We start from the raw sequence: 26668 nt of genomic DNA on the forward strand, positions 1-26668 counted from the left end.
AACTGGAGCATCCGGAGGAAACCCATGCGGGCACAGGGAAATGTGCAAACTCCACACAGCCAGCACCCAAGGTCAGAAACGAACCTGGACCTCTAGCAAGATTCCCTTGTGAGGCAGCAGCCATGTTGACCAAGATGCACTGTGAGGCAGCAGCCCCTACAAGCTGCCCAGTTGCAGAAAACCTTTCCAGCAGAACTCCAAAAGGCATTTGGACAGGTACCCTGAGAGAACGGGTTCAGAGGCATATGGGCCAAACACAAATAAATGTGACTAGCTCGAGAGGCATCTTGGTTGGCTTGGACGAGGTGGGCTGAAGGGTTTTTTCTGTGCTCTAGGAGTCTAAATAACTGCAGGTATGTATAGAACTCATGACATTCTCCCTTCATTAGGTGTTCAAACTGATCTGACCGATCAACGTAAAAACAGTTGGAAATTCTGAATTGGTAGCCAGTTTGCGAAAAGTCAGATCTTGGTTTAGGCCATATTTGATGATGTTTGAGAGAGAATGAGGATGGGGTGGGGGGTGGGGGTGGTGTGAAGGGGCAGGGGGGAGGGGGAGGGGGGGGGGGGGGGGGGGTTGATAGGCTGGGAGGCTCAGTGAGTGAGGGAGCTTCACATTGAGAAAGTGATAGAGCCAGGCATGATTTCATTTTTTCCGTCTGGCTTCTCATTATCTTCCTATATCATTTGAATTACGCCATTTGGCCGATTGTGTCAATCATGGCTGATCTATTTTTCCCTCTCTACCCCATTATCCCGCCTTCTCCCGCCTTCTCCTTTGGCACCCTTGCTATTCAAGAACCTGCCAATTAAAAAATACCCAATGACTTGGCTTTCCACAGCCGTCTGTGGCAATTAATTCCACAGATTCATTACCCACTGGCTAAAGAAATTCCTCCTCATTTCTTTTCTAAAGGTATGTCCTTTTATTCTGAGTCTGTGCCCTCTGGTTCTAGACTCTCCCACCAGAGGAAACATGATCTCCACATCCACTCAATCCAGACCTTTCACTAATCGGTGAGTTTCAATTAGCTTCCCCTCATTCTGCTAAACTCCAGCGGGTACAGGCCCAGTGCTGTCAAAGGCTCATAAGACGATAACCTAATCATTCCCGGGATCATCATCATAACCCTACTCTGGACCAAAGCCAGCACATCCTTCCTCAGATATGGGGCCAAAACTGCTCACAACACTCCAAATGTGGTCTGACCAGCGCCTTATAAAGCCTCAGCATTACACCCTTGCTTTTATATTCTGGTCCTCTCGAAATTAATATTAATATTCTCCAACAGTTGTTGCCAGATCCTGTCTGGCAACAACTGTATCATAAATTAATGAGGATTTGGGCTGTGGAAGTTGGGGCTGTGACTTCTCTAACCCTAAGGGATATGAAAAGTTGGGCACATTGGAAAAGATGGAGCAATGCATAGGGGCAGTTGAGAGCACAGGGCTATTTTAGCATGTTACCATAAAATGTACCTTGATCTATAAATACATGGCCATGCACTGCAGTGATAGAATAGCATCACGGTTGAGTTACTGGGGGAGTAATCAATTTTAGTTTATAGATACAGTGCGGAAACCGGCCCTTCGGCCCACCGAGTCCGTGCCGACCAGCGATCATCCCAGCACTATCCTACACACTAGGGACAATTTTTAATATTTTTACTAGAGCCAATTAACTTCCAAACCTGTACATCTATGGAGTATGGGTGGAAACCAGAACACCCAGAGAAATCCACGTGGTCACAGGAAGAATGTACGAACTCTATACAGACAGCACCCGTAGTCAGGATCGAACCCGGTCTCTGGCGCTGTTAAGGCAGCAGCTCTACTGCTGCACCACTTTGCTGCCCATTTAATTAATTAAGACAGAGACACAAGGAAACACAGATGCTGGAATCTTGAGCAAAGCACAAAGTGCTAGAGGAACTCAGCAGGTCAGGCAGTATCTGATGAGGAAACATACTGGTGACCTTTCAGTTTGGGACCCTTCTTCAGACTGATCAATTCACCCCTGTGTAATCAATTGACACTGGATATTGATTAAGAAGAGACAAGTTTAACTACTGCTGTGGACTAAAACAAAATGGAATTAAAAATAAAATTGTTAATGATAATGTTGATTGTAAGTCTAAAGAATTGTAATAAAACTTACGTCAGGGTATAAAAGGAACAGATAAAAGGAACTGCAGATACTGGAATCCTGCATAGAACAGAACGTGCTGGTGTAGGTCAACGGGTCAAGCACATGCCAGGAGAACATGGACACTTACGTCTGAAGAAGGATCCTGAGACAAAACGTTATCTAACCATGTCCTCTGGTGATGCAACAGTTCAATGGTGCTTTTATTGTCACATGGGCAAATTGCTAACACAGCGAAGTTCCTTGTGATACAAACAGTCCAGAAAAGTATTACCATACCCTCGATCCCCAATTAGCAAGTGCAGAGAAATAGTCTACTGAGCCTACACACATGAGATGCTATGTTTTTGTATCAATTTTAAAGTCCATGCTCAAGTTGTTATGAGCGGTACCTGTTCCAGGCAAGTCCCAGGCTGAAGGTACACAAAAATGCTGAAGAAACTCAGCGGGTGCAGCAGCATCTGTGGAGCGAAGGAAATAGGCAACGTTTCGGGCCGAAACCCTTCTTCAGGCTGATGGGGGGTGGGGGGAGAAGGAAGGAAAAAGGGAGGAGGAGGAGCACGAGGGCGGGGGGGTGGGAGGAGACAACTCGAGGGGTAAGGAAGGGGAGGAGACAGCAAGGGCTAGCAAAATTGGGAGAATTCGAAGTTCATGCCATCCGGACGCAAGCATCCCAGGCGGAATATGAGGTGCTGTTCCTCCAATTTCCGGTGTTGCTCACTCTGGCAATGGAGGAGACCCAGGACAGAGAGGTCGGATTGGGAATGGGAGGGGGAGTTGAAGTGCTGAGCCACCGGGAGTTCAGGTAGGTTCTTGCGGACTGAGCGGAGGTGTTCGGCAAAACGATCGCCCAACCTCCGCTTAGTCTCACCGATGTAAATCAGCTGACATCTAGAGCAGCGGATGCAGTAGATGAGGTTGGAGAAGATACAGGTGAACCTTTGTCGCACCTGGAACGACTGCTTGGGGCATTGAATGGAGTCGAGGGGGGAGGTGAAGGGACAGGTGTTGCATTTCTTGCGGTTGCAACGGAAAGTGCCCGGGGAGGGGGTGGTACGGGAGGGAAGGGAAGAATTGACAAGGGAGTTGTGGAGGGAGCGGTCTTTGCGGAAGGCAGACATATGCGGAGATGAGAAGATGTGGCAAGTGGTGGGGTCACGTTGGAGGTGGCGGAAATGGTGGAGGATTATTTGTTGTATTTGCCGGATGATGGGGTGAAAGGTGAGGACTAGGGGGACTCTGCCCTTGTTGCGAGTGCGGGGATAGGGAGAGAGAGCAGTGTTGCGAGGTATGGATGAGACCCTAGTGCGAGCCTCATCTATGGTGGCGGAGGGGAATCCCCGTTCCCTGAAGAACGAGGACATTTCCGATGCCCTGGTGTGGAACGTCTCATCCTGGGAACAGATGCGGCATAGGCAGAGGAATTGGGAGTAGGGGATGACGTCTTTACAGGGGGCAGGGTGGGAAGACGTGTAGTCCAGATAGCCATGTGAGTCAGTTGGTTTGTGGTGTATGTTGGTCAGGAGTCGAGTCCCAGGCTGATGCGGGCCTCCAGTCGTCTCCTTCCTTGCTCCCTCTCCTCACCCGTGCACCTTTGTTCTGCCTGACCCGCTGAGTTACTTCAGCATTTTCTGTTCTGGCCAGACTGGCATATGATGAAAGAATGGATTCACTGGGCTTATATCCTCTGGAATTTAGAAGGATGAGAGGAGATCATATAGAAACGTATAAAATTATTTAGGAATTGGACAGGCTAGATGCAAGAAAAATGTTCCCAATGTTGAGAAAGTCCAGAACCAGGGGTCACAGTTTAAGAATAAGGGGGAGGCCATTTATGACTGAGATGAGGAAAAACTTCTTCACCCAGAGAGTTAAGAATCTGTGGAATTCTATGCCACAGAAGGCAATGGAGGCTAATTCTCTAGATGTTTTCAAGAGAGAGTTGGATATAGCTCTTAGGGCTAACGGAATCAAGGGATATGGGGAGAAAGCAGGAACGGGGTATCATTCCGGATGATCAGCCATGATCATATTGAATAGCGGTGCTGGCACGAATGGCCGAATGGCCTATTCCTGCCCCTATTTTCTATGTTTCTATGTTTCTAACTTACAAACCTGTAATTCTTTGTGTAGGAAGACACCAGAGCACCAGACGAAAACCCACACAGGTCACTGTGGACTTTGTCTTAGTGTAAATGGCGCCAAAATCCGATTCAGATTCAGATTCAGATTCAATTTTAATTGTCCTTGTCAGTGTACAGTACAGAGACAACGAAATGCATTTAGCATCTCCCTTGAAGAGCGACATAGCAAACGATTTGAATAAATAATAATAAGTGTCTGGGGGGGGGGGGGGTGGGGGGGGGGGGGGGGGATTGGCAGTCACCGAGGTACGTTGTTGAGTGAGTAGAGTGACAGCCGCCGGGAAGAAGCTGTTCCTCGACCTGCTGGTTCGGCAACGGAGAGACCTGTAGCGCCTCCCGGATGGTAGGAGGGTAAACAGTCCATGGTTGGGGTGAGAGCAGTCCTTGGCGATGCTGAGCACCCTCCGCAGACAGCGCTTGCTTTGGATAAGGTGACTTGTGCATGCGTGATCAATGCAACAAGAATTTCACTGTGCAGTGTTCACGTGACAATAAAGAACCATTAAGCCATCCGTGGGTGTCTGGAAAGCGCTGCAAAGGGTGGTGGTGGAAGCAGATACAATAGTGGTGTTTAAAGAGCTTTTAGATCGGTGCATGGATATGCAGGGAATGGAGGGATATGGATCATTTGCAAACAGAGGAGATTAATTGAACTTGGCATCATATTCAGTGCAGACATTAGGAGTTGGTTGGGTCTATTTCTGTGCAGTACTGTGCTATGTTCCATGTTCTGTCATCTAATCTGTGGTTGTCATCCATCACTTACACAAAACCCAAGGCTCAGCATTGTGTGGTGACTGAGCATTCGAAAATTTAAGGAAAAGCATTTTTGTTGCAGTTTGCACGAACTATTTGGTAATAAAAACATAAAATGTTAACAATACTTCGCAGGTCAGGTTGCCTTTGAAGATACTGCTGAGTTTTATACGCTCAAAAGTATTTCCTGATTTTGTTTTTACTTTAGCTATCCACCATCTGCTGTTTCCTTTCGATTTCCAGGGTTTGACGATTGGGTATGTTCATCAGGTTAGCTGGCGATGTTAGATCCAGCTTTTCTAAATCTTTAGTTTATTTACAGATATAGCGTGGAAACAGGCCCTTCGGCCCACTGAATCCACGCCGACCATCAATCACCCGTTCAGGCTAGTTCTATGTAATCCCACTCTCGCATCCACTCCCTACACACTAGGGGCATTTTACAGAGGCCAATTAACCTGCAAAAACAAACACGTCTTTGGGTTGTGGGAGGAAACCGGAACAATCTCTCCTCAATACGGAAATGCTCCATCCTAGGCAATTTAGGTTTTAGTTTTAGTTTTAGAGATACAGTGTGGAAACAGGCCCTTCGGTTCACTGAGTCCACAACAACCAGTGATCACCCCTCCAACAGTTCTATTCCACACACTAGGAACAATTTACAGAAGCCTACAAACTCGCACGTCTTTCAAATGTGGGAGGAAACCGGAGCACCTTGAGGAAACCCACGCGGTCACAGGGAGAACGTGCAAATTCCACAAAGAAAGTACCCCAGATCAGGATCGAACTGGGGCCTCTGGCACTGTGAAGCAGTGGCTCTACCACTTGCTCTATTGTGCTGCCCATAACTTTGTCTCCATGTTCCTACTAATGCTGCCATATGTTGTTTACTTGTAAGAAAAGACACCTAAATTATAGCTTTCCAACCAGACTAAGCTTGATACAATAATGTCTGTAGCAACCACTTACCCATTCATTTAACTTATGCTAAATCTATTTTAGAGTTACTGTGTCATACAGCACAGAAAGAGGCCCTTTGTACACTCTCAATCCATGCTGACTAGGTTTTAAAGCTGAGGCTGTCCCATTTGTCTTTGGTTGACATATCCCTCGAAGCATTCCTTATCTTTTGGGCAGCACAGTGGCGTAGCTGGCAGACCTGCTGCCTCACAGTGCCAGAGACCCAGGTTCAATCCTGACCTTGGGTGCTGTCCGTGTGGAGTTTGCACGTTTTCTCTGTGACCATGTGGGTTTCCGCTGCATGCTCTGGTTTCTTCCCACATCCCAAAGACGTGCAGGTTTGTAGGTAAATTGGCCCCCTCTGTAAATTGGCCCTAGTGTGTAGGGAGTGGATGCAAAAGTGGGATAAAATAGATCTAGTGTGAACGGGTGATCAATAGTCAGCAAGGACTTGGTGGGCTCAAAATGTATCTTTAAGATTTATCTTCCAAGATGGATGCAAAATGCTGGAGTAACTCAGTGGGACAGGCCCTTCTCAGCCCGAAACATCACCCGTTCCTTCCATCTAGAGATGTTGCCCGGCCCGCTGAGTTACACCAGCATTTTGTGTCTATCTTCGGTGTAAATCATCATCTGCAGTTCCTTCCTATACAGATCTTCCAAGATGTATGTTTAACTAAACTATCTATGTACCTGTCTAAATGTCTTAATTGTTGCCATTACACCTGCTTCTACAGCAGCACACAGAAGAAATCCCTCTCACCTTGAATTTATGCCCTCTAGTTCTGCACTTTTCTACCCAAGGAAAATGCCTCCTGGCATCTAAGGATATAGGCCAAATGTAGGTAGGTGGGACTAGTGTAGATGGGGTACCATGGAAAGCATTCACAATTGGTTGGAATCCTATTCACAACTGCATTAAATGCTTACAAGACAGCATCACTTGTTTGAGATTGAACCCGGGTCTCTGGCGCTGTGAGGTAGCAGCTCTTCCTGACCCTGTATTAATGCAACTCTTTCTTTTCATTAGCTAGGCCACCTGATAGGGGCCTTTTTCAGTGAATGTTTTAGACTGCTCTGATTAATTTACCTTTAATTAGCAATGCTAAAGTGCATCTTTGAAATAGATATTTTAAACCCTCCCTGCTTTGTGGGGGGATCGTTTAGAAACTTACAAAATCCTTAAGGGGTTGGACAGGCTAGATGCAGGAAGATTGTTCCCGATGTTGGGGAAGTCCAGAACAAGGGGTCACAGTTCAAGAATAAGGGGGAAATCTTTTAGGACCGAGATGAGAAAAACATGTTTTTTCACACACAGAGAGTGGTGAATCTGTGGAACTCTCTGCCACAGAAGGTAGTTGAGGTCAGTTCATTGGCTATATTTAAGAGGGAGTTAGATGTGGCCCTTGTGGCTAAAGGTATCAGGGGGTATGGAGAGCAGGCAGGTACAGGATGCTGAGTTGGATGATCAGCCATGATCATATTGAATGGCGGTGCAGGCTCGAAGGGCCGAATGGCCTACTCCTGCACCTATTTTTTATGTTTCTATGTTTGTGGATTTCCTTAGCTGGCAGTTGCTTTGTGTACAGACCTTGGAGATCGGGCTTGTTCAGTTGACAACTTATCTTTTGGCAGCCTCTCTCGGTCCTTAATCAATGTCTAGACATTCAAAATGTTGAACTGAAATCAGACATGAGAAGCACATGCCTGAGATCAACTACTGTGTTCGCAACTTCAACGTCTTCTCGATCAAACTGCTACTGGTGTTCTGCTTTGCTCTTTGCTCGATCTGTCTTTTAGTGGACGTTCCAATTTGCCCAGTTAAATGAGCGACCTCCAATTTAGTGACACAAGGAACTGCAGGTGATGAAATCTTGAATAAAACTAAACTGCTGGAAGAACTGAACGGGTCAGGCAGCATCTGTGGAGGGAATGGACAGGCAACGTTTTGGGTCGGGACCCTTTTTCAGACTGATTGTAGTAAGAGGCAGAAAGCGGGAAGAGAGGTGGGGGCAGGACCAAGCCAGGCAGGGTATTATTATTATTTTATAACCATCTTAACTGGGGTCAAGGAAAGAGCGTTCACGTTGTGGCCCTGTTTTCACCAATCTTTCCACCACCACGCACAAGAAGCACAAGAAGCGCAAGACAGACACCATTGTATGCAGATGCCGTGGTGTGTTCAGCTCTGGCTGAACAACTAATCTTGTGTGTGGACTCGAAGAAGAAGAAGAAGAAGAAGACCATCTTAACTATCATTAATATATTGTCCATCCTCAACTTCATTCCTACCATTGGGAAGAAGGTACACTAGTCTGGAAAACATGACCACCAGGATGAAAAATAGTAGAAACAAGGAACTGCGCGTGCTCGTTAATACAAACGATAGACACAAAGTGTTGGAGGAACCCAGCGGACCAGACAGCATCCTGGAGAACAGGGAGAGGTGATGTAACGGATCGGGAACATTCTTCAGGACTTGGGTATTCTTCAAGAATAGCTTCTTCCCAACCATCAGGTTTTGGAGCACTACACAACGCTAACCTCTCCTCTAAACTTCTATGGAATGTCTTTGGTTTCACTCAGGACAGTTTTTTCTTTGCTCTAGTTTTCTGATTATTTATCTTTTTTTTTTGTTTATTACATACAGTATCATCTATGTGTATTGTGTTTACAGGCCTATTAAGCTACTGATGTGATAATTTCATTGTTGTTGTCAGTACATACAGTAGAGTCACAGAGTCTTACAGCATGGAAACAGGGCATTCGCCCACAACTTGACCACACCGGTCAACATGTCCCATCTAAACTAGACCCACCTGCCATCATTTGGCCCATATCTCTCTAAACCTGTCCTATGCAAGTACCTGCCTAAATGTTTCTTAAATGTCGCAATAGTACTTGTATAAACTACCTCCTCTGGCAGCATGTTCTACACAGACCACCACCCTTTGTGTAAAAAAGTTACCCCTCAGGCTCCGATTAAATCTCCCCCCCCCCCCCCCCCCCCCCTCACCTAAACCAATGTCCTCTGGTTCTTGATTTCCCTACTCTGGGCAAGGGACTCTGTGCTTTTACCCGATCTATTACTCTCATGATGTGTACACCTCTATAAGATCACCCCACATCCTCCTGTGCTCCAATCTATGGAGTGAAGGAAATAGGCACCATTTCGGGCTGACACCCGGGCCCGAAACGTTGCCTATTTCCTTCGCTCCATAGATGCTGCTGCACCCGCTGAGTTTCTCCATGATTTTTTTGTATCCTCGCAAAAGTTGCCAGGTGTGAAATTTAAACACTTCTGATTATTGATGCCATTAATGTGGCATTGTATTATCAAATAAAACAAGCTACAGTGGAGAACTATTAGGATTGATGACCAAAAACCTTGATTAAAGGGATAGAAGAAATCCCTTTAAGCCATGCATGGCCTGTCCCATTTTAGATCTGTACGTTCTGACCTACAGAGTATGCAGCTGACACTGGTGAAGTTTCAAGGGCAGGTGGGTGGTTTGATTGGTTTATTGCATGCTCCGTCCATTTTATCTGCTCCCAGATATGACCACACATGAAAACAACTGGAATTTAAGCTGGATAGTGGGCCGAGAAGATTTACGAGGATGTTGCCAGGACTTGAGAGTCTGAGCTCTGGAGAGAGCTTGAGCAGGCTAGGACTGTATTCCTTGGAGCGCAGGAGGACGAGGGATGATCAAATAGAGGTGTACAAAATCATGAGAGGAATAGATTGGATAAATGCACAAGAGTTTCTTGCCCACAGAAGGGGAATCGAAAACCAGAGGACATAGGTTTAAGGTGAGAGGGGAAAGATTTAATAGGAACGTGACGCGGAACTTTTTTTACACAAAGGGTGGTGGGTGTGTGGCAAGAACTGTTGGAGGAGGTAGTTGAAGCAAGTATTACCGCAATGTTTAAGAAACATTTAGATGGGTACATGGATAGGACAGGGCCCGACATTCTGGCAGGCAGGTTTGCTAGGGCTACACGTGTGGGTTTAAATTAAATAGTGGGGGGAAGGGATTGGCAAATTGGGAGTATAACGATCGAGTTGAAGGGGAAGTAACTACAGGAAAAATTACAAAAGATTCTCGAATTAATGGGAAGGAAAGCTCAAGGTGACAACAGAGTAAGGTCAGGGCCAATTGCGAGCGGTACGAGGGGGGAAGTGAATACGGAGGTCAAAGAGCTGTATAAGAAATAAAGTGGACGAGCTTGAGGCTCAGTTAGAAATTGGCAAGTATGATGTTGTGGGAATTACAGAGACATGGCTGCAAGAGGGCCAGGGCTGGGAACTGAATATTCAAGGGTATACCTCCTATCGAAAAGACAGACAGGTAGGCAGAGAGGGTGGGGTAGCTCTGTTGGTGAGGAATGAAATTCAGTCCCTTGCAAGGGGTGACATTGAAACAGGAGATGTGGAGTCAGTATGGATAGAACTAAGGAAGTGTAAGGGTAAAAAGGCCCTAATGGGACTAATCCACAGGCCCCCAAATAGTAGCCTGGACATAGGGAGCAAGTTGAATCAGGAGTTAAAATTGGCATGTAGCAAAAGTAATGCTGTGGTTGTTATGGGAGATTTCAACATGCAGGTAGACTGGGAAAATCAGGTTGGTACTGGACCCCAAGAAAGGGACTTTGTAGAGTGCCTTTGTGATGGATTCTTAGAACATCTTGTATTGAAGCCTACCAGGGTGAATGCAATTCTGGATTTAATGTTATGTAATACAGTGGATTTGATAAAGGACCTCGAGGTTAATGAGCCATTAGGAAGTAGTGACCTTAACATGATCAGGTTTAATCTACAATTGGAAAGGGAGAAGGGTAGATCAGGGGTGTCAGTGATACAGTTGAATAAAGGGGGCTATGGGGCCATGAGGGAGGAGCTGGCCAAACTTGACTGGAAAGATACACTAGCAGGGATGACAGTGGAACAAAAATGGCAGGTATTTCTAGGAATAATACAGAAGGTGCAGGGTCAGTTCATTCCTGGGAAGAAGAAAGATTCCAAGTGGAGTGTGGGACGACCATGGCTGACAAGGGACGTCAGAGACAGTATAAAAATTAAAGTGAAGTACAACGTAGCAAAGATGAACGGGAAGCAAGAGGATTGGGTAATGTTTAAAGAACAACAGAAGATAACTAAAAAGACAATATGGGGAGAAAAGATAAGGTACGAAGGTAAGCTAGCCAAGAATATAAAGGAGGATAGTAAAAGGTTATTTATGTATGTGAAGAGGAAAAAATTAGTTAAGAGCAAAGTTGGACCCTTGAAGACCGAATAAGGTGAATTTATCATGGGGAACAAGGAAATGGCAGATGAGTTGAACAGGTACTTTGGATCTGCCTTCACTGAGGAGGACACAAAGAATCTTTCTGATATAGTAGTGGCCAGAGGATCTGGGGTGATGGAGGAACTGAAGGAAATCCACATTAGGCAGGAAATGGTGTTGGATAGACTGATGGGACTGAAGGCTGATAAATCCCCAGGGCCTGATGGTCTGCATCCTAGGGTACTTAAGGAAGTGGCTCTAGAAATCATGGATGCATTGGTGATAATTTTCCAATGTGGATTGGAGGGTAGCTAATGTTATCCCACTTTTCAAGAAAGGCAGAAGAGAGAAAACGGAATTATAGACCAGTTAGCCTGACATCGGTGATGGGGAAGATACTGGGTCAATTATAAAAGAAGTAATAGCTGCACATTTGGATAGCAGTAACAGGATCGGAGTCAGCATGGATTTACGAAGGGGAAATCATGCTTGACTAATCTTCTGGTATTTTTTGAAGATGTAACTAGGAAAATGGACAAAAGAGAGCCAGAGGATGTAGTGTACCTGGACTTTCAGAAAGCATTTAATATGTTCCCACATAGGAGATTAGTGGACAAAATTAGGGCACATGGAATTGGGGGGTAGAGTGCTGACATGGATAGAAAATTGGTTGGTAGACAGGAAACACAGAGTAGGAATTAATGGGTCCCTTTCAGAATGGCAGGCAGTGACTAGTGGGGTACCGCAAGGCTCGGTGCTGGGACCGCAGCTATTTACAATATACATCAATGATTTGGATGAAGGGATTCAAAGTAACATTAGCAAATTTGCAGATGACACAAAGCTGGGTGGCAGTGTGAACTGTGAGCAGGATGCTATGAGAATGCAGGGTCACTTGTACAGGTTGGGGGAGTGGGCAGATGCATGGCAGATGAAGTTTAATGCGGATAAATGTGAGGTTATCCATTTTGGTAGCAAAAACAGGAAGGCAGATTACTATCTAAATGGCGTCAAGTTGGGAAAAGGGGAAGTACAATGGGATCTGGGGATCCTTGTTCATCAGTCAATGAAAGTAAGCATGCAGGTACAGCAGGCAGTGAAGAAAGCGAATGGCATGTTGGCCTTTATAACATGAGGAGTCGAATATAGGATCAAAGAGGTCCTTCTGCAGTGTACAGTGAGACCACACCTGGAGTATTGTGTGCAGTTTTGGTCCTCTAATTTGAGGAAGGATATTCTTGCTATTGAGGGAGTGCAGCGTAGGTTTACAAGGTTAATTTCCGGGATGTTGGGACTGTCATATGCTGAGAGAATGGAGCGGCTGGGCTTGTACACTCTGGAGTTCAGAAGGATGAGAGGGAATCTCTTTGAAACATATAAGATTGTTAAGGGTAGCACGCAACAAAAAGCTTTTCACTGTTTTTACTGTACCTTGGTACACATGACAATAATAAACTAAACTAAACTAAACATTGTAATCCATCATCCTGGCTTTGACTCTGAAATGCTTTGCACTTGTAATTGTTGCTTTACCATGAGATGGCACCAGATGGCACTAATTCTCTTACATTCCACCTTTTGGGTAAAAGAACAGGAAATTAATTCTTAATGTACTGCAAAACATTTATCCTTCAAACATCACAGAAACAGATGGTTTGTTCTTTTTCGTGCTACTTCTTTTAAAAACTGCGTAAACTGGCCACTGCATTTTTTACATAACAGCAGAGACTGCAGAAGCTATGTGCAAAGATCAATTTCACTGTGCCTTGGTAGGTATGACAAGAAAGTACCACTGAACCAATGGGATGCATTTGATTCAATGGGGCGGAATTTCTTTAGCCAGAGGATGGTGAGTCTGTGGAATTTGTTGCCACAGTCGGCTGTGGAGCTAAAGTCATTAATAGGTTCTTGATTAAAAAGGGCATCAAAGGTGACATGGAGATGGCAGCAGGGTTGAGAGAGAAAGATAGATCAGCCATGATTGAATGGTGGAGTAGACGCAATGGGCTGAATGGCCTAATTCTGCTCCCCTGTCTTCGGGTCTTATGTACAGCATCTTGACTGTCTAGAATATATTCATCTCCATTCCGCATGGTGGGAATGTGGAATGACCTGCAAGAGGTAGAGGCAGGTATAATTGCAACATTTAAAAGACATTTGGACAGGTTCTACTGTGTTGCCACTATCTTGGAACTATGCACGTTCACTTTCTGTACTACAACACTCTCTGAGTCTGAAGAAGCTGAAACGTCACCCATCCTTTTTCTCCAGAAATGCTGCCTGACCCGCTGAGTTACTCCAGCACTTTATTTCTACTGTGTAAGTTTTGCCCTGCTTTGTCTTACCAAAATTACTTCTTAAATGTGATGAAGCTTTAGCTATCATTGCAGACCATATATATGTTCCAGACCCTAATTTCTCAAAACGTTTCATTGTGATCCATTTCTAATCCTTCTGCCAAATATCATAAATTGATGCCCCTTAGTTATTGATTTCTTGTTGAGCTAAATAAAGGTCTTTTCCCTCATCTTGACTTAGTCATAATCATACAGCACAGGCCCGTTGGCCCATCTCTCCAACCTACCAAGATGCCCTTCTAAGCCAGTCCCACTTCTGCACTTTTGGTCTATTTCCTTCTAAACCACTGCTAACGAGATACCATATTCTCATAATTTGATTGTACATATTTTGCTTACAGTAATTAAGCATCCTATTTCTGCTATGTTCAGAGGACCGTACAAGCGCAGGAGGCTGTGGAGTAAACTTATAGAGGCATATAAAATCATGAGAGACATAGGTCATCTTTTACCCAGGGTAGGGGAAACAAGAACGGAGGAAATGTTCAAGGTGAGAGGGGAAAGATTTAGTGGGAACCTGAGGGGAGCTTTTTCCACACAGATGGGGAGCAAAGATACTAGAGGAGCTCCTCTGGTATCTTTGGTGGTGGGTACATGGAACGAGTTGCCAGAGGGGGGTTTTTGAGGCAGATACTGGAGCTACATTTAAATGACATTTGGATATATACATGGATAGGACATAGTGGGATATTGGCCAAACATGGACAGCTGGCACTCGAGTAGATGGGGCATCAGGGTTGAGATGGGCTGAGGGGCCTGTTTCCATGCTGTATGAATCTATGACTCCAAAATGGCAATGGACAAGTTTAAAAAAAAATCAAAATTAAACTTTATTTGGAATTAAAAATATGTACAAAACAAGAACTGTGCAAAAATTCTTCTGACATTCTCAGCGGTTATACATATATCTATAGCGTTGTATTTGGTAGTTACTACAGAAATATCATTATACCCGGCAACTTTGCCACTCATGTGGCCCCTTGGGGTGATATTCCTTCCCTCATTTGAGGGTTGTCCCCACTTCACCCTACTTCCCAATGTCCAGCAGAAGAAGGACCCTGGACTGTGGTCCTCCCCCATTGAGCCTTGGCATTGGCTGTACTGAGCTTCAGTGTGTCCCTCAGCCTGGAGCGGGCCAGTTGGCAACATCTTGCTCTGCTGGGAGAGCAACAAGAGCAGACCAAAGAGTGTCTTTCATCGAGTTGATGACCTTCCAGCAGCACCTCGAGCCGTCCGTCTCAGATTGTGTCCCTGGGAACAGTCCATTGGCTGTACAGTCCATAAGGCCCTCTGCTACAGCTGTTAGGGAGAAACCCTGACAGGGACCCTTGCAACTTTCTGTGGAGTCAAATCCACACTCTACGAAAATGTGGACAACTGTCTCTTCTCCATAGCAGCCATCCCGAGGGCAAAGTGCGCCAACAATAAGATTCCAACAGTGCAGGAAGGATTGACTGGGAGGGCCCCTCTCAATGAGGAGCCAAAGTGCTTGTTGGTGAGTGTTGCTTACGAGGCATTTCACCAGACAATGCCACAGGGTCCATCAAGTGCCTTTCTTGCAGCGCCAGCAGGATGTTCCGTGCTGAGCACTGCCTGATGGACTTGTGTTCAAAGGTATTGGTCCAGGGGAACCTTTCCACCAAGGACGGGGGGTCAGGCAATGGACAAGTAAGGCCAACTAGAGGCGAACGGATTGCAGGAGAAGCATATCACGACTACCAATGTTCAGATTCACATGGTTATCTCTGTTTCTCTGTTGGTCTAGGCTGAGCTGACTGAGTTCATTGGGCTGAAGCACTACATGGAGGTGATGATGCTGCTCACGGTGGCGGAGATGGTGGGGCCCACGTCCGACGAAAATGTCACCGTGGTGGACACAACCTTTAACGGGGTTGCCGTCCGCGTCTTTGAGCCGACCCGTCGGAAGCCAGGACTGCGGCGGGCGGTCATTTATATGCACGGCGGTGGCTGGTGTTTGGGAAGTGCAAGTAAGTGGTAAATTAATTCTCCAATTAATGAGATAGAATATAGAGAATTGGTGCTGGAGTAGGCCATTTGGCCCTTCGAGCTAGTACCACAGTTCAATATGATCATGGCTGATCATCCAAAATCAGTCCCCCCTTCCTGCTTTTTCCCCATGTCCCTTAATTCCCTTAGCCCTAAGAGTTAAATCTAACTCTCTCTTGAAAGCATCCAGTGAATTGGCCTCCACTGCCTTCTGTGGCAAAGAATTCCAAAGATTCACAACTCTCTGGGTGAAAACGGTTTTCCTCATCTCAGTCCTAAATGGCTTACCCCTTATTCTTAAACTGTGACCCCTGGTTCTGGACTCCCCCAACATTGGGAACATTTTTCCTGCATCTCACCTGTCCAATGCTCTAAGAATGTTTTACGTTTTTATGAGAATCCTTCTCATCCTTCTAAATTCCAGCGAATACAAACCCAAACGACCCATTCTTCATCATAGGTCAGTCCCACCATCTCGGGAATTAACCTGATGAACCTACGCTGCACTCTCTCAATAGCAATAATGTATTTCCTTAAATTAGGAGACCATAATTGCACACAATACTCCAGGTGCGGTCTCACCAGGGTCTCGTACAACTGCAGTAGGATCTCCTTGCTCCTGAACTCAATTCATCTTGAAATTAAGGCCAACTTGCCATTGGCCTTCTTCACTGCCTGCTGTACCTGCATGCTTACTTTCAGTGACTGCACAACTAGGTCTCGTTGCACCTCCCCTTCTCCTAATCTGACACCATTCAGATAATATTCTGCCTTCCTGTTCTTCCCACCAAAGTGGATAACCTCACATTTGTCCACATTATATGCTTGCCATGCTTCTGCCCACTCGCCCTATCCAAGTCACCCTGCAGCCTACTCGCAGCTCACACTGCCACCCAGTTCTGTGCAATCCAAAAAGTTAAAGATGTTACATTTAATTTATTCGTCTAATTCGTTAATATATATTGTAAGCAACTGAGATCCCAGCATCGAGCCTTGCGGCACTCCACTAGTCACTGCCTGCCATTTGGAAATGGACCCACTTATTCTTGCTCTTTGCTTCCTGTCTGCCAACCAGTTCTCTGTCCATGTCAATACCCTACCCCCAATACCATGTGCTCTTATTTTGCATACTAATCTCTTGTGTGGGACCTTGACAAAGGTTTTTTGAAAGTCCAGATACACCACATCCACTGGCTCCCCCTTATCCATTCTACTTGTTACATCCTCAAAAAATTCCAAAAGTTCAGTCATGTATGATTTCCCCTTCATAAAGCCATGCTGAATTTGACCGATCCTGTCACTGCTATCCAAATGCGCTGCTATAACATCTTTCATAATCGACTCCAGCATCTTCCCCACTACCGATGTGAAGCTAACTGGTCCATAATTCCCTTTCTCTCTCCCTCCTTTCTTAAAAAGTGGGTTTACATTGGCTGCCCTCCAGTTCATAGGAACTGATCCGGAGTCGAGAGAACATTGGAAAATGATCATCAATGTATCCACAATTTCTATGGCCACCTTGAGTACTCTGGGATGGAGACCATCAAGTCCTGGGGATGTATCTGCCTTCAGTCCCAACAGTTTACCTAACACAATTTTCTGACTAATGTGGATTCCCTTCAGTTCCTCCCTCCCACTGGATTCTCGGTCCCCAAGTATTTCTGGGAGATTGTTTGTGCTTTCCTTAGTGAAGACAGAACTAAAGTACTTATTTAACTGTTGTGTTATTTCCTTGTTTCCCATTATAAATTCACCTGTCTCTGACTGTACGGGACCTACATTCATCTTCACTAATCTTTTCCTTTTTACATACCTATAGAAACTTTTACAATCAGTTTTTATATTCCCCGCAAGCTTGCTTTCATGCTCTTTTCCCCCCTCTTAATTAACCCCTTTGTCCTCCGTTGAGTTCTAAATTTCTCCTAGTCCACTGGTTTGCTACTTCCTCTGGCCAATTTACAGTATGTGCCTCTTCCTTGGATTTAACACTATCCTTAATTTCCCTCGTCAGCCACGGTGGAGCCGCATTCCCAGTTTTATTTTTTTGCCAGACAGGGATGAACAATTTCTGGAGTTCATCCATGGGGTCTTTAAATCTTCGCCATTGCATCTCCACTGTCAACCCTTTAATATAATTTTCCAGTCTATCCTAGCCAATTCCCATCTCAGACATTCAAAGTCTCCTTTCTTTAAGTTCAGGACCCTAATCTCTGAATTAATCATGTCTCCATCCTAATGCAGAATTCCACCATATTATGGTCACTGTTGCCCAAGGGGCCTTGCACAAGATCACTTACTAATCCTTTCTCATTACACCATACCCAGTCTAGGATGGCCTGCCCTCTAGTCAGTTCCTCTACATATTGGTTTAAAAACCCATCCCATATACATTCCAGGAAATTCTCCTCCTCAGCACTGTTAATAATTTGGTTGGTCCGATCTATATGTAGATTAAAGGTAGAAAGAAATGCTGGAGAAACTCAGCAGGTGAGGCAGCATCTATGGAGCGAAGGAAATAGGCAATGTTTCCGGTCAAGACCCTTCTTCAGACTGATATGAGGGTGGTGGGGGCAGGAAGAAGAAAGGAAGAGGCAGAGACAGTGGGCTTAGGGAGAGCTGGGAAGGGGAGGAGAAAGCAGGGACAACCTGAAATTAGAGGTTCATACCGCTGGGGTGTAAACTGTCCAAGCGAAATATGAGGTGCTGCTCCTCCAATTTACGGTGGGCCTCACTCTGGCCATGGAGGAGGCCCAGGACGGAAAGATCTGATTTGGAATGGAAGGGATAGTTGAAGTGCTGAGCCACCGTGAGATCAGGTTGGTTAGTGCGAACCGAGCGGCGGTGTTGGGCGAAGCGATCGTCAAGCCTACGCTTGGTCTCACCGATGTAGAGCAGCTGACACCTGGAGCAACGGATGCAATAGATGAGGTTGGAGGAGGTGCAGGTGAACCTCTGCTTCACCTGGAAAGACTGCTTGGGTCCTTGGATGGAGCCAAGGGGGGAGGTAATACGACAAGTGTAGTATTTCTTATTTATAGAAGACATAACTTTCATTCAGAAGAGGGTGTGGACCAGAATCGTCACCTATCCATGTTCTCTAGAGATGCTGTCTGAAGAAGGGTCCAGACCTGAACTGTCTTGCATTGTAATCATGTATAGTCTTTCTGCTGACTGGTTAGCATGCAACCAAAGCTTTTCACTGTACCTTGTTACATGTGGCAATAAACTAAACTAAACCAAACTAAACTAAACTATCCCTTTTCTCCAGAAATGCAGGCTGACCCAAAACCCATACGCTAGTTCTATCCTACACACTAGGGACAATTTACAGAAGTCAATTAACCTAAAAACCTGTATGTCTTTTGAGTATGGGAGGAAACCGCTGCATCTGGAGAAAACCCACCCAGTCACAGGGAAAATGTTACAAACTCCATATATACAGCACCCGTGGTCAGAATCAAACCCGGGTGTCTGGAGCTGTGAGGCAGCAACTCTACCGCTGCGCCACTGTGCCGTACTAACTGTGGTAATGTAAATACCTTCCTCTTTCCTGCTTAGTCTGAAGAAGGGTCACAACCTAAAATGTTGCCTATCCACGTTCTCCAGGGATGCTGCATGATGCACTGTTACTACAGCACTTTGTGCCTTTTTCTGACCAGATAACCTTCCTCCGTGCTGTTGACTACGCCCAGGAAAATGGGGAGAGCATCCTTGGTCATTAATTTATTGTTGTGGAATCTTATGTGCACATTGGATGGGTGCAGGCTAGAGCTTAGCTTGATGTATTTTCTGAAGTTTAGCGGACCTAATAATTGCGTCAAAACTGGCTCTTTGGCCCAACTTGTCCACACTGACCAAGTTGGCATTCTGGCCTAGTCCCATTTGCCTGCTTTTGTGACCCATATCCATCCAAAACTACCTTATCCATGTACCCGTCTAAAGGTTTTTTAAACATTTTGATAGAATCTGTCTCAACTACCTCCTCCGGCAGCTCATTCCATACACCCACCAACCTTTGTGTAAAAATGTTGCCCCTCAGGTTCCTATTAAATCTTTCCACCCTCATCTTAAACCTATGTCCTCTAGTTCACAATTCCCCTACCCTGGAGAAAAGACAGCATTTACCCTATCGATTCCTCTCATGATCTTGTACAGCTCTATAGGATCATCCCTCATCCTCCAGCACTCCAAAGAATAAAACTCCTAGCCTGCTGCAACCTCTCCCTGTAGTTCAACCCCTCAAGCCCTGGCAGCATTCTTTTAAATCTTCTCTGCACCCTTTCCAGCTTAACAACCCCTTTCATATAACAGGGTGACCAAAACTGAACACAATACTCTAAATGTGGCCTCACCAATGTTTTGTACAACTTCAACACAACCTCCCAATGTCAATATTCAATAGTCTGACTGATGAAGCCCAATGTGCCAAAAATCAAAACATAGGTGTTTGATTGTGGGGAACTTGACAATGATATAGGCATTGGAGATGCTGATTCTATAACAGTCCTGAGGCATGAATGTATTTTGCCATTTATATTGACACTTTCAAGCTTTCCTTCCTGCTGATAACTGAACCTCTCATTTCACTTTCAGAAATGCAACCCTACGATGCCCTGTCAAGAAAGACTGCAACAGAACTGAATGCAGTTATTGTTTCTGTGGAGTAAGGAATTTTACTGTTTTTTTCTCACACTATCGACTAGGATCATATGTTCATGTTCATAATTATAGGAGCAGAATCGAATCATAAGTCGTAGGAACAGGAACATAAGATTAGTAGAGGAGTCAGAGGTTATGGGGAGAAGGCAGGAGAATAGGATTAGGAGGGAGAGATAGATCAGCCATGATTGAATGGCAGAGTAGACTTGATGAGCCAAATGGCCTAATTCTACTGCAGTTCCTTATGACCTTATAAGAACGTATGTTCAATAGTCATTCAGCCCATCGTGTCCACTGCACCATTCAATTAATCATCGAGTCTACTGCACCTTTCCCCCTCAACCCCATTCTCCAACCTTTTCTCCGTAACATTTGACACCTTTACTAACCAAGAATCTCCGCTTTAAAAATACCCAACGACGGCCTTCACCTGTGGCAATGAATTACACTGATTCACCACCCTCTGGCGATATAAATTCCCCCTCATCTCCTGTCTAAAGGGTATGTTCCATTATTCTGAGGCTGGTCCTAGACTCTCCCACTAGTGGAAACATCCTCTCCTCATCCACTTTATCCAGGCCTTTCACTATTGGGTATGTTTCAATGAGGTCCCCGCTCACCCTTCTAAACACCAGCGAGTACTGGCCCAGCTGTCAAACACTTATCATACATAAATCTAGCTTGTTTGGATACAGAAAACCTCCAACTTATGCTCAAGAATTCTCAGCTCAGTCAAGACCAATTTTAAGGGTCTTTTTTTGATAAGAAAATAATCTGGATAATTATATTTATTCCGGGAGTTTTTATTATTGTAACCATATAACAATTACATTGTACAAGTCCGAGATTGTACATTCATACATTGTTATGACGGACTGGATGGAGTTTAGTTTAGTTTAGTGATACAGTATAGAAACAGCCCCTCGGCCCACTTTGTCCACACCAACCATCGATCACTCATTCACACTAGTTCAATGTTAGACCATTTTCCCATCCATTCCCTACATGCTACGTGTCATTTCACAGAGGCCAGTTAACCGCAAACTCACAAGTCTTTAGGATCTGGAAGGAAATTGGAGCACCAGAGAAAACCCACGTGGTCACAGGGAGATCATGCAACCTCCACACACAGACTGCACCCAAGGTCAGGTTTGAACCCATGTCTCTGGCACTGTGAGGCGGCGGCTCTACCAGCTGCAACACTGTAGTTAATGGGATAATCCCAAGGTAGAATTTTGTTATGGATACCAGCAGATAGTGGGGGCAGAGATTTAGTGTTGACTGCTCATTGCAGTTCCATTAGTTGGTTTTATTGTTAGCATCAGTCCATAAGGTTCTCTTTTGAAAACAGATGGGATTTCTTTAATGTACAGATAGGTCTCTACTACTGATTTAAGCCTTTCAGTTTTAAGAATTTTTTTGTTGAGGGACAAATATTTTGCCATGCATTCCATGGTTAGTGAGCAAAGTCCTTTGAATGAGAACTATTACTGTAAAAAGATATAGCAACTCTAACAATTTTATCGAAATGTTTGGAAAATATAATGCAGAGCTGCACAGTGATGCAGCAGTAGAGTTGCTGCCTCACAGCACCAGAGCCCCATGTTTGATCCTGACAAGGGGCGCTGTCTGTACAGAGTTTGTACGTTCTCCCTGTGACCGTATGGGTTTCCACCATGTGCTCCGGTTTCCTCCCACATCCTAAATTCGTGAAAGTTTGTGGGTTTATTGCCATCTGTAAATTGTTCATAGTGTGCAGGAGAGAATCAGTTCAAAGGTGATTGATGGTCGGAGCCAGCTTGGTGGGCCGAAGACGCTGTTTCCACTCTGTATCTCTGAACTAAACAAAACTAAAACCACCGTGGAAAAGCCAGGCGTGCTTTTTGATGCTAAGCATAAAATAGATTTCATGAATATTTTCGTTTTGGATAAACTCAACTTGAAAATGCAGAAACATAAAGTCATGATGTTCTGGAGTACATCACCACTTTAACTAGGTTAAAATAAAAGTGTAAATTATCCCTAGTGTGTACGATGGTGCTAGTATACAGGGATCGCTGGTCAGCACAGACTCTGTGGGCCGAAGGGCCAGTTTCCACACCATATCTTTAAACTAAACTAAACTAAATAAACTAAACTTCTGGAATTTGAAACAGTGGCTCCTGAAATGAGGCGGTGCTATAACAACATTTAAAAGACACGTGGACAGGCAGAGTCGTAGAGTGATACAGCATTGAAACAGGCTCTTCAGCCCAACATCCATGCCGACTAAGATATCCCACCTCAGCTCATCCCATTTGCCCACGTTTGGCCAATATCCCTCAAAACCTTTTCTATCCATTTACTAGGAACCTGACGCGGTATTTTTGTACACAAAATAACTCTTGCTAGTGAGCTAGTAAATTCTATTTATGGCCAACACTATAGAGTTTGATGATCATTTGTTAAATTTGATGCCTGTTTTATCTTACAGATATCGGTTAGCACCGCAGCACCATTTTCCCGATCAGTTTAATGATGTCTATGCCGTGGTGAAGTACTTTCTCCAGCGGGAGATCTTGGCCCAATACATGGTGGATTCCGGCAGGGTTGCTGTAGCTGGGGACAGCGCCGGAGGCAACCTCGCGGCAGCGGTGTCTCAACAGGTAGTTGTGGAAGACCATCAAAGTTATAAGCAGTGTAGTGGTGCAGCGGTAGAGCTGCTTCCTTACAGCACCAGAGACCCAGGTTCAATCATGACTACATATACTATCTGTACGGAGTTTATACGTTCCCTCTGTGACCCTGTGGGTTTTTCTCCGGGTGCTCCAATTTCCTCCCACACTCGAAAAACCCACAGATTTGTAGGTTAACTGACCTGTAAAATGTTCCTAGTGTGTAGGATAAAACTAGTGTATGGGTAATTGCAGGTGAGCATGGACTCGGTGGGCCGAAGGGCCTGTACCCATGCTGCATCTCTAAACAAAACAAAACTAAACTAAAGTCTGAAAAAGGATCTCAACCCGAAACGTCAACCTATTCCTTTTCTCCAGAGATGGTGCCTGACCCGCTGAGCTACTTCAGCATTTTGTGTCTATCTAAACTAAACTAAACTAAATTAAAAGTAAACTAAACAAAACATGTGGGTTTGAAGGTTCATTGGTTTCTGTAAATTGTCCCTCGTGTGTAGGATAGAACTAATGTACAAGTGATCGTTTGTTGGCAGGTACTCACTAGGTCGAAGGACCTGTTTCCACGCTGTATCTCTAAAATCAACTAAACACATCTTTAGTGCAGGAAGGAACTGCAGATGCTGGTTTACACCGAAGATAGACAGAGAATTCTGGAGTAACTCAGCGGATCATGCAGCATCTCTGGAGGAAAGGAATAGGTGATGTTTTGGGTCGAGACTCTTCTTCAGACTGCGAGTTAGGGGAGTGGGTAACTAGAGGTATGAAAATGTACAGCTCACATCTTTAGTTACTGTATGTTGTGCACTAAATAACAAAGGGGATGTTTTGCAGATCCAGGAAGACCCTAAAGTTGAAGTTGCAATCAAGATCCAAGTGTTGGTGTACCCTGCATTGCAGACAATTGACTTCAACACTCCCTCCTACCAGCAAAACGGAAACATGCCCATCCTGCCCAAGACCCTCATGGTCAGGTTTTGGAGTGAGTATTTTAGCCGGGACAAGTTGCTCCTGAAGGACATGACGGACAATACCCACACCGGCCGTGAAGACAGAGATTTTAACAGCCTGGTAAACTGGAGCATTCTTCTGCCCGAGAAATTCAGGAAGCAGTATAAGTATTCCCCGCCCGGCCAGGGGAACGAGGGCACCTCTTCCACCAGCGTTCCCGGGATCTTCGACCCAAGGGCGGCCCCACTGCTGGCTCCAGACGAGAAGCTGAGGGCCCTGCCTCGGGCCTTCATCATGACGTGCGAGTTCGACGTGCTGAGGGACGATGGGGTCATGTACGCCACGAGACTGCGGGGAGCCGGGGTCCACGTCACCCTTGAGCACTTTGACGATTGCTTCCACGGCGTGCTCATGTTCATCACCTGGCCAACCAACTTTGCCATCGGTCAGAAGCTCTTGGGCCGTTATATAGACTGGTTGCAGGAGAATTTGTAAATTGGTTCACAAAATATTTCTCACCGGCCTTCCACTATGTACCACACCTGTGGATTATAGTTCATGTGTTCATACGTTCATAGGAGCAGATTTAGGCCATTCGGCCCATCAAGTCTCCTCTGTCATTCAATCATGGTCAGTCTATCTTTCCCTCTCAAACTCATTTTCCTGTCTTCTCCCCATAACCCACGACACTCGTACTAATCAAGAACCTGTCAATTAAAAATACCCAATGACCTGGGCTCCACGGCCATCTGAGGCAACAAATTCCACTGGTTCGCCACCTTCTGACTAAAGAAATTCCTCCTCTCCTTTCTGAAGGCACGTCCTTTTATTCTGAGGGTAAGCAATCAGCAAGTGATTTTATTTCCTAATGATCCACCTCCATGATTATCTTTGTATTTAACCTCTAGTTTTACTGTAGTGCTTTTGGTCAGGGATTATAATCACTTGAAGTGACGGTTTTAAAGGAAATTTACAGGGTACAGAACAGTGGGGGAGTTTGACCGCACATGGCTTAGACATTCACACCGGGTTTCTTGGCTTCTCCAAAATCTTATGAATGGGCAGAGGCCATTCTGCCCCTCAAGCCTGTTCCTTCATTCATTGGGAACATATGAACATGAAGCAATAGTTAGCTCAAGGCACCTCAAGCCTGTTGCCATTCAATGTGATCGTGGTTGATTAGCTTAGAGATACAGTGTGGAAATAGGCTCTTCAGCCCACCGAGACCATTCGCACTAGTTCGCACCAAACCCACGCGGTCACGGGGAGAGTGTGCAAGCTCCGCACAGACAGCAACCCAGGTCAGGATCAAACCTGGGTCTCTGGTGCTGTGGGACAGCAGCTCTACCTGCTGAGCCACTGTGCCACTCGATGTTGGCCCTGATTCCTCCTCTATGCCAGTTCCCCATAGCCCTCAACTCCTCATCTTTGTCAACTCAGTTACCCGCCTTGGTTGATTGTCCCTTAATTCTTTATTTGCCCAACAAACATTTGTCAAACTCAGTCTTGATATTGTAAAAAGTAATATTCGGCAGATACTGGAAGTTTGAGGTAAAACAGAATGTTGGAAATGCTCAGCAAGTCTGGCAGCATCTGTGGAAAGAGGGCAGCAGAGTCATCATTTCAGATTGGTACCTCGATCAAAGGTCATTTACCAGAACCATTAATTCACATCTTTTCTACATGGATGCTGCCTGACCTCCCGAGTATTTTCAATATTTTCCATTTTACTCCAGGTTTCGAAGTTTTCATTGATACCTCGTTAACTGGAAGAGAATTTCCTCAGCCTCAAGAAGTGTTTTCTCTTGATATCGTGACAAAAACTTTAAATGGTCCCATCTCCTTATCCCCCCCCAGACAAAATAGTTGCTTTCCATCAAGAGAAAGACACAACTTGCTGGAGTAACTCAGTGGATCAGGCAGATTTTGAGAGCATGGATTAGTGATGTTTCAGTTCAGGATCTGAATGGACTGAAGAAGGGTCACGACCTGAAAGATCACCTGTCCACATTCTCCAGAGATGCTGCCTGACCCGCTGAGTTACTCTAGCATTTTGTGTCTTTCTTTGGTAAACCATCATCCTTGTTCCTTGTTCCTTGTTACTACCTCTCCATCTAGCCAACTTGCAGCAACTAAAGATGGATCCTGACCCAAATCATTGCCTATCCATTCCTTCCACAGATGCTGTCTGACCCTCTGAGTTACTCCAGCGCGTTGTGTTTTACCCTAGTTGCATTTGTGATTATCTTAAACTACAGACAATTTCATAACTTTCTATCCCCAAGAAAATGAGAATCTGTGTCATACAATCTTTCAGCCTTACAATCATTCCTGGCTTAATGTCTGCAGTGTCCACTCCAACATTCATAAGTTTATGTTCATATGTTCTGGGAACAGAATTAGGCCATTCGGCCCATCAAGTCTGCTCTGCCGTTCAATCATGGCTGATTTGTCTTTCCCTCTCAAGCCCATTCTCCTGCCTTCTCCCCATAACTCCTGATACCCTTACTAATCAAGAATCTCCACCTTAAAAATATCCATTGACAACCTCCACAGTCATCTGTGGCAATGAATTCCATTTTATTCTGAGGCTGTCCCCTCTGGTCCTAGACTCTCCTGTAGAAACATCCTCTCCACATCCACTCTATCTGGTAGAACAAAGCCAACATATCCTTCTTGACCTGTAACATCTATAATTGAAGGTGTCAAGATTTTGAACAGGTCTGACTAC

The 26668-nt window shown here is 45.1% G+C and overlaps 1 protein-coding gene across 1 annotated transcript in view; it reads left to right on the forward strand.

The window, feature by feature from the left end:
• Positions 1-25791, forward strand: part of aadac (arylacetamide deacetylase) — a 38653-nt gene extending 12862 nt beyond the window's left edge. The window contains exons 2-5 of the mRNA XM_055645747.1: positions 15417-15639; positions 20252-20321; positions 22791-22962; positions 23821-25791. Of these exons, the coding sequence (XP_055501722.1) occupies positions 15417-15639; positions 20252-20321; positions 22791-22962; positions 23821-24432 (1077 nt within the window). The 3' untranslated portion in view covers positions 24433-25791. The remainder of the gene's footprint in view (positions 1-15416; positions 15640-20251; positions 20322-22790; positions 22963-23820) is intronic.
• Positions 25792-26668: the final 877 nt, after the last annotated feature.

The sequence above is a fragment of the Leucoraja erinacea genome, chromosome 14, assembly GCF_028641065.1.
Source record: "Leucoraja erinacea ecotype New England chromosome 14, Leri_hhj_1, whole genome shotgun sequence".
NCBI lineage: Eukaryota > Metazoa > Chordata > Chondrichthyes > Rajiformes > Rajidae > Leucoraja > Leucoraja erinaceus.